This window comes from Cyprinus carpio, chromosome B7 (genome assembly GCF_018340385.1).
Source record: "Cyprinus carpio isolate SPL01 chromosome B7, ASM1834038v1, whole genome shotgun sequence".
NCBI lineage: Eukaryota > Metazoa > Chordata > Actinopteri > Cypriniformes > Cyprinidae > Cyprinus > Cyprinus carpio.
In genome coordinates, this window is record NC_056603.1 from 1606564 (window position 1) to 1615715 (window position 9152).

Consider the following 9152-nt stretch of genomic DNA (forward strand, 5'->3'; position numbering starts at 1 on the left):
AATATAAATATTTAAAATATTTAAAATGCTGTACATAATTCAGTATTGAATGTGGTGTATTATAAATTCCAATTCAATTCAAGAATTTGAATGGCCAGGAACAGTATGCAAAATTACGATTTAAATGTGACTGTAAAGTAGAATTAATATTATTTGAAATTCACATGATGATTTTAAGTACAAAGAAAGCAGTTTGTCTTGTAAAACTTTGAATGTTGGATTAATATAAAAAACACTTTTTGAAGATAGATAGAAAGATAGAAAGAAAGAAAGAATTAAGTAATTGAACTTCATTTCCCAGAATGCATCAGCTGTGTTGAATCTTTTTGATTTACAGTTTAGTAAATTCCTTTTCCTTTCATTCCAACTCAGCTTCAGATTCAGACTTATGAATCAAAGGAGTCGACTCTCGCGGTCTGATTCTGCTGACAGGATGGTCAGATTAGCACAGGAACAGGAAGTTATGCAGTGTTTTGATAGGAATCACACACCTGTGCTAAGTTGAGTTAGCGTCCTTCAGCTAAAACACAGTGGGTAAGTGTTTGAGCGAGCGCTGGTCTTCGGCTCGTGTCGTCCATTAGCACCGCTCCTCTGGAAGAGACGAGTGTTTCTCCAGCAGTGCTCGACTCGCTCTCCACTCACCGGAGGAAACTGCTGCATTGCAACATCTGCTGTGTTCTTGCAGCTAATTCTGTCCATGTGACGGTTGGTTGGAGTCCAGGGGTTTGAGGGCAACAGTAGCTTGTTACTTTTGTCACGTATGTTGCGTGAACAGAGCTCTTGCTCTTGAGATATTGCCATTGTTTGGCTGGATGTAAATGCAGTGAGCGTGTCGAACACTGAAGGTTTTTTTTTTTTTTTTTGGTCTTGTGTCTCTAAAGGTATTGGATGTAGAAACCCTTTTGTGTTGCAGAAGACGTGTATTACCTTCATCTCCGGATGGCTGGAATCACACAGATCTTGAGGAGGATCATGACTGGAGAATGACCTCATGTTGGCTCTGATGATAATAATGTGTTTATACAGCTTGTTCTGTGTAGAAACAGATGCTTTCAAAGAGCATAAAAAACACTTCTGTGTGATTTGTTGCTGATGTCCAGTCCAATTCTGCATTTTATTGATGCAATTCATCTGTTACTAGAAGCTAAATTAGGTGGATGTCCACATGGACAGCATCCTCATCTTCAATAAAACATGATCACATTTGTATTTTGTTTCTGGGATCAAACCCTGCCATGTTTGCATCGGTCCGGGCATAACCATGAGTTTGAGATAGTCAGAAGGGTTTGATCGAGTTTGAGATAGTCAGAAGGGTTTGATCATAATGTGTTTGTAAAAGTTTTTTTTATTTTTTATTTTTTATTTTTTTTAACATGCACTGGTCAATTTTGAGCTTTAGATTCAATTCCAATCCACATCTCCACTTCAGCAGCCAAACATAGTGCTCTCTGTATTCTAAAGGACTGTTCATATATCATTCACATTGATTCATGCAACATTTTATTCCACAAAACATGGTGAAAATGCATAAAGACTGAGTTTTTTTTTTCCTCCACTTCAGCAGTACTCACACACACCAAACATAGCAATTTAATTCAGGGTTTTTGTAGTGGGGTTTGTTGATACGTCGTTTGGGCTGATTTATATAACATTTTATTCCTGAAAACATAGTGAAAATGTATGTCTGTTGACAGTATTATGGAGTGACAGAAAGAGAAATCCCCTTTAACTCTAATATGTCAACAAAATCAACCAAGAATTATGAGCCTGACTTTAACCAGTTCATCTCCATGTAGTCGGTCAGCTATGGAGAAGTATGCTGAGTTCAGTGTCAGGAGTCTTGAGCAGTTTGGCGCTCGTCTTCATGAACCTCTGGATAGTCACACATGCGTGTGGCTGGAGTCAGAATGGAGCCCTTGTAGATGAACTGGTCGGGTGTTTCTGTTCTGACAGAAGTGTGTTGTTAATCGAGAAACTCTTGAACTCTGCCAAACAGTTGTGTGTGTGTGTGTGTGTGTTTCCATAAGACCAGAGGGGAAAAAAAGCATTTGAGCGAGCAATGGCCTTCGGGGGTTGCACTGAATGAAATGCTTTTTTTTCCCAATCCCCACCTCGCTCAAGAAGCGTTCACTCGTTCGTCCGTTCGTTTGTTATTTCAGCTTTTATTTTCTCTCTCTTCTTTCTTTTCCCTTTTTGCTTTGAGTTGATCTTTGACATCCGAGCGTGCCCCGGGATGTCTGTCACAAACTGCAGTCCAACCTTGTGACAATGCTTGCTTTCTTCCCGTGCCTTTTTATGACCTTCTTTTTTCATTTCTTTCTTTTTTTTCTGTTCTTTCCTTCAAGGTCTGGCGCACCTGACGTTAAACAGCCAAGGTATGGTTCATTCTGTTTTCCATTCTTTTATTTAGTGAGGAAACAGATCTGTCCGTCTCTCCCCTCCCTCCGTCTTTTGTCCCGAACCCTCCGAACTCTGTCCCTCCCCCCCATCTTACTGTGTTGCTGTATTTCCACGCTGTGCGTCCTGAAGATGACCTCTGACCTCTGACCTCCCAGACACAGGTAACGCTCTTCTGCTCTCGCTCTCTCTGCTGGGGTTGAAATGCTGCTCTAATGTCACTCACAGATGAAGGGTGTGTTTGTGTTCAGAATGCACAGAGTCTCATTCTGTGGACATTCTCATTGTTTGGCAATTACTCACGCAGTTAATTACGCTCAGTTGCTCTCAGATCTGCTCTGACTGAATGAACAAATGTTTGTTTTAATGCTTTTTCTGATGCAATGTGTCTATGTGTTGAGCAGCACTCAATGCTGTATTTTAACATTTTACAGTAAACTTTCTGTGGACTAACTAAAATCTTCATTCTCTCATTATTTACAAACACAAAAGATATTTTAAAGAGCGTTTTGTGTTTTTGTCAATACGATGGACATCAATGGAGTTGTTTGGTTCCCAAAGTTCTTAAAAAATATCTTCTTTTCAGAAAGTGACGCAGGTTTGGATGACATGAGCAGAGTAAATGCTTTTTTTTTTTGAGTGAGCTATCCATTTCTTAGAGCTGTTGGTGATCATTCACACACAGAGATAGGCCAGTTCTTCTGTGGATGATGTGTTGAGGTCTCTGACAGGTAAGTCCTTCATTCAGTGTCTGTTTATCCACCACACTGTTAAAGGCCTGTATGTTTGGGCTCAGCTGGCTTCATTGGTTTTAAGCTCATTTGTTATTTGACTAATCTGACTCCTGTGACCGAGTTTCCCTCAGGTGTCAGTTTTGAGATGGTCAGTGATCATGTGAGCAGTGAGAAGTGTCCTCCATGTTCCTGCTTTACTTTGGTCTTCAGCTCTGTTTTGACAGGACTAGTTTCACCTGGAGATTCATTTGTTTCACAGACTTACTTTGTCATTTAATCCAGTCCGAATCCATCTCTCAGAGAGCTTGTAAAATTCAGAAAGCGAATCTTCTCTGGGAAGGAATGTCTGTGACTGCCGTTTATTTATTTATTTTTTACAGTGATTCAACAGATGGGTTTGACTTTTGTAACTAAAGCTGCGTTTGTTGTTAGGTGGTTAGCTGCATTTCAATTATTGATTTAGACCGGATTCCTGGTGCTGCTGGCGACACGTCCCACCTAGAACAGAAATGACAAACAGCTCAATAATCACAGTGTCAGATGCGATCCTCCCTTCCCATTATCTGTCCCAGTGTGGTGCGGGAGAGAAGCACGTACACGAGAAAGATGATGATACAAAGTCTTTAATAATCCATATGGGGTAATCCATAGGGGGAAGGCAGAAACACACGTACACTTCCACGAAACTGGACAACCAAACACTGAACTGAATGCAACTTATAAGGCGAACATTAATGAGGGTAAAGGGTAAAGACACACCTGAATGTAATGACACAATAAACATGGGACACAGAACACATGGAGGGAAAACACAGCATAATGAGTCCAGGGCCGTGACATTATTAGAGATCCACTGATATTGATTTTTTAGAAGTGATACCGATTATTACTGGCCGATGAGCATTATGCAAAACCGATATTTATTTATTGTTTTACTTCTTTCTCTCAGCATTCCAGTAACTAATATTAGCAATACACAAAATAAATTTACATTTAGATTTTCTCTTATGGAGATCATTTCCACAAAGTTGTAATTACTTTTATGTTTGTTAACGAAATAAAGGTTATATAGTAAATGTTAATGTAATTTAGGCAGTCTTGAGCGAGTTAATCTTGTTCAAATTGGCATAAATACCGGCCCTGGTGATGCCGGAAAATATTGTAACCACATTTAATAACGAGTTAACTGTCCTCTTAAAATTACGCTTTAACGCTTTGAATGCACGTGTGGACCTGCACAAATATAAAAGAGAAAAGTTGCTGAAAATAAAGTGAAAAGTCAGTCAAATTTGTTTAAAAAAAACTTCAACGATTACAGCACATTTTAACGCAGGAGAGATGCAGATAACGATTACAGCACATTTTAACGCAGGAGAGATGCAGATCCTGGCGAAGGAATTTGCTAGCTAATTAATTTGTTTTTGATGTAGTTAGTTACTTTTTAATATTGATGTGGAATATAATAGCTGTGCTTGCAGTAGTTAGCCACCACAGCATCATGATGCTGATGCATTGCCCGATTGCCAACTAACTAATAGGTCAACTATGGATTTCTGCATAAATGTAATGATATAGTCATATCATACAATGTACTGTTAATGTACTGTTTTATTGTAAGAAAGTACTCTTGTTTTAGGCTATTGATAAACAAATAAATATTGATAAAAATTTGTTTAAATTAGTGTTGTGTATTCTTTTGATTTAAAGATTATTTTGTTTAAAGTTATTGTTCTATTTAAAGCAAGATATTTGGGGACATATTTCACGGTTTTTACGAAAAGAACATGAATGAATGAGAAAAATAATGTGGGACGTGCTTGCTTAGCTTAAATATAGACGGGCATGTCTTCAGTGAACGTAAACAGTTGTGGTTCGTGATTTATAAAATATGATATAATACACCTCAAACAATGAAAGAAAAGATGGAATTACTGTCTTGACTAAACTTTTGTAGCTTTAATTAAAAATGTATTTGTAATTAATGCACTAAAGAATATGCAATGGTTATGCTTGCATTTGATTATCCAATTTCTGTATTATTTCTTACTTGAATGTTTCTGCAAAATGTTTGTCTTTTTTTTTTTTGCATCTTTGTTTTTATTTTTAATAGCAAAGGTTAAAAAAAAGAGAAAAGCTTTATTGTGATTATTAATATGGCAATTATTATTAATTAAAGAACTGGAGGGAAAAGATGCATTGTTTTATGGTGGGTTGTGGTTTTTTTTTGGGTACAGTTTATTTTATCGGTAACGGTACGGTATCGGTACCTGAATTTCGGTGCCGGTATCTAATGGTGCCTTTTTTCGGTACTTTACTCTCTGTGTAATTACAAAAACATTTATTTCAATGAAAAAATAACTCCAAAAGTCTCAATTTCAACATTTTGAACAATAGGACCCTACAAACTTTTTCTTTTTTTTTTTTTTTTTTTTTTTCCATTATTTCTTTTTTTTAATTTTTTTTACTGAAAATCAAATGAATGCATTAAACATATTTTCATCTCTACAAACACTGAACATAGGCCGATTCCACATCTTTATCCTACTTTAATGTAATTGATAATTACATGGACAGCATTTTAGCATACCAACCCCTAGTTTATATATCATTTACTACCCAAATACCTTTTATATATATATATAGATAAGTGCTGGTTCATAATATTCAATTAGCTTTGAGTAATTCAATTTCCAATATAAGAAATCATACATGCTAATTTTTTCTCGTAATAACGACGCCATAAAAACAATATGATTTTCCCGTTTTAGATTAAATAATGTGAGCAAGCTAAGCGATTGTCCGCGCTGCTGTCGCTGCAGTCCTGACATAAACGAGCATCTGCAGGCTGCTGGAATTATAAAAATGTATTGTAATATTTTTACTGTAGTGTCATGTTTATTAGGATTAATCTCCAATCGTACTACAATTTGCTATCCAATAACTGCATTCAGACCAAGAGGATATGACTCGTTTAATGTGATCAGATCAAACAAGTTATTTTTTAACAATACCAACTTTTAACAATTTTCCAACAAGGAATATTTCTTTATTTGAGTGACTCAAGTTTGATTTAACAACAAATCTAAATACGAACAAATAAAGAAATAAAGAGAAATGACAGTTTGATTTTATTATTATTATTTTTATTATTATTATTATTAAAAGAAATAAAGAGAAATGACAGTTTGATTTTATTATTATTATTTTTATTATTATTATTATTATTATTTTAATCTTTATTTTTCATATTTTTGCTTATGCATTTGTGCGTGAGCAGCCCTGAAACACCACTTTTCAACTCCTCCTGTATTTACTGTCTGTCCCATCAAGCAGAATAAGAGTTCATCTGATGTACTGCTCTGCAAATTAGTCACAATGTTTCTTCATATTGTTTGGCTGTTGCGGCTATATTTCTTGCAAATATACATCTCATATAAAAAGCAACACTGCACTTCTCGGGTCGGTGGGTGTCGCTTTCATTTTGATTTTTGATTGTGGTAAAAGTGAATATAGGTATAGGATTTATTTTCTATTTTCTGTTTTTTTTATTTATAACTACAACAACAACAACAAAAGTTCCAAATTGCTTTTGTAAAATAACAGGGTGCGCTTTCTGCCGCACCTTGTTATACATAGAGAGCTAAAAGGGTCTACTTAAAATATTTGAAAACAAATTTGTTTTTATTTACATTTTTTTTATTTACAACAATAGGTACTGTGCGGTCTTTACCGTCTGAACTCCTTATCTGCATTGTCCTCACCGCACACCCATGCTCAGCGCAGCCTATTCCTTATAAAGCCTGGAATTTACCCCAGGCCCAAAAGAAGATTTGATGCGATGCACGGCTCGATTCAGGTAAATATAGCAACGCATAATCAATAATATATCATAATCAGACTAAAATGAGCCTAATGCCACCCACGCATGTGAAAGAAATATTAAAGCATCGTCTAAGCTTATTTGTTTTTACCCAAAAAAAAAAAAAACAATTTCATTTTTCCGTTTCTCAAACAAAATGAAATAATAACAACAATTTTTATAGAATAATAATTATAAAATAAAATAATTTTTAATTTATCTTTATTAATTTTTGTTTGTATTTCGATTTGTTGTTAGCCACTCAAATAATTAAAATATAAAAAAACAGGGTTTTTTTTAACAGCAGAGAGAGTAAAAGTGCATGTGGGTGACGTTATACAATTGCATGTGTATGTCAGTGTTTCTATTGTTAGCTGAAACTTTTTAAAAGCTAAAATAAAATGTAAAATAAAAATGCAATTCAATTTATTAGATGAAAAACTTAAACTGAAATTAAAGATGCTGTCTCTGCAACAAAATAAGTTAAATTACTTAACCTTTTTAAAGATGATGTATATTGTAAAATAAAAAGCCTGAATTTTAAACATGTATTGTAATATTTTTACTACGAAAGTCATGTTATTATATTATAAAATGATAAGTTGACAATCAAACATTTGGTTTAACATCTCTCAAGCAAGTTTGTTGTACCACTTTTAATGTGTTTTCAACAGTGCAAATGGGTGACTAAGTTTTGATTTAGAAATATAAAATGAACAATAGAAAAACGCGGGGTTCTATCGGAATTTTTAAAAGTTTAGTTAGAAAGTTAAGGTCCACTGAGTAAAATATCATAGGGATACACGTTGAGTAATATAAGCGTGGCAAATACCAATTCAATTCCGCTGTATTACTGTTTCTGTCCCTATCTTGAATGCAAACAGTATTGTTTGTATCCGCTTGGAAATTACCGCAAAATGCGTCTTCGTATGTGTTGGTCTGTTGCAACTTGATTGCTTTTTAAGAGATATTCTGTGTTAAAATAAATAACTGATGTACGGCGGCTGGTGATATTTGCTATATGTCAAAAGAGCAAGTCAAGTGTCTGCACTATTAAGGAAAAAAACTTAAACTGAAATTACGCAGATGCTGTCGCTGACAACAAAACTTATAAAATGAGCCGCTCCGCCGAGGTATAACTAGTTGCATCAATAGAGTATAAGCAACAACACAGCCTATTCCTTATTAAGCCGGAATTTTTACCCCAGGGCTTACCTATTTTTCAATGTAACCATCGCAAGGCCGGAATTCATGCTATTGTAAGCAGTTAAGTCAATAATATGCATTGCCAGAATAAACTCAAACTGAGACATGTGAAAGAAAAATATTAATCAATAGAGCTTCAGAGTTCGTACCCATGCACCCTTGTAAAAAAGAATAAAAAACAGATTAGCCATCAAAACGAAAATAACGAACTCACAATAATAGGCTAATAAATGAAATTCCGAAAATTTCATTTCGCTTCATAACTTTTACCCTGTATTCGATTTGTTGTTAGTCACTCAAACTATAACGGGAGGGGTTTTACAGCAGTAAAGGTGCATGTATCCATCTTTAGAAAATGAATGTTAGTTATCAACACACGCTCAAAAGCTCGCGTCTTAGTCAAAATGAAGCAATCCAAAGCAGGACTTAAAATCCCAAAATTAGTTTTGCTTTGAATAAATTAATCGTGGAATGTGCTAAAATAAGCTGTTCACACGCTAGCTGGATTCCTTGCTTGGTCGTGGCGAAGTTAAATATAAAGGCATGAAAGGGACAAAATAAAGACAACTAAATGTTTATAAAATTGTTATTTGTGTACAGATACAATATTGTGAAGGTAATGCCGTGTAGACTTTGTTATTTATTATTGAAGCAGATATTTCAAAACATGAAAACTATAGTTGGATCATATGACCTGGAGTTTTGTAATGTCCTAACATATTTTCACAGCACATCTGTAATTATCCCGGGTTTTAGGTTAGAAAGTTAAAGGGTCCAATGACATTATGAGTGAAACGAGGCTGTATTATGGATGATACCGCTCTGTAAATCTCCGATCAGACTTGTTAATAGTTTCTGGTCTTGGGCGGCATATATGTGTTAAGAATGTTATGTCTGACTCATTTATAACTCACGTCAGCTTATTCATATGATTGGACTGCATAGTGTAAGAAAAA

General features: G+C 35.1%; 1 protein-coding gene across 1 annotated transcript in view; it reads left to right on the forward strand.

Annotated features, from left to right (window-relative positions):
• nrxn2b (neurexin 2b) overlaps positions 1-9152 on the forward strand; it is a 682623-nt gene that overhangs the window by 182044 nt on the left and 491427 nt on the right. The window contains exon 4 of the mRNA XM_042728878.1: positions 2346-2375. Within this exon, the coding sequence (XP_042584812.1) occupies positions 2346-2375 (30 nt within the window). The remainder of the gene's footprint in view (positions 1-2345; positions 2376-9152) is intronic.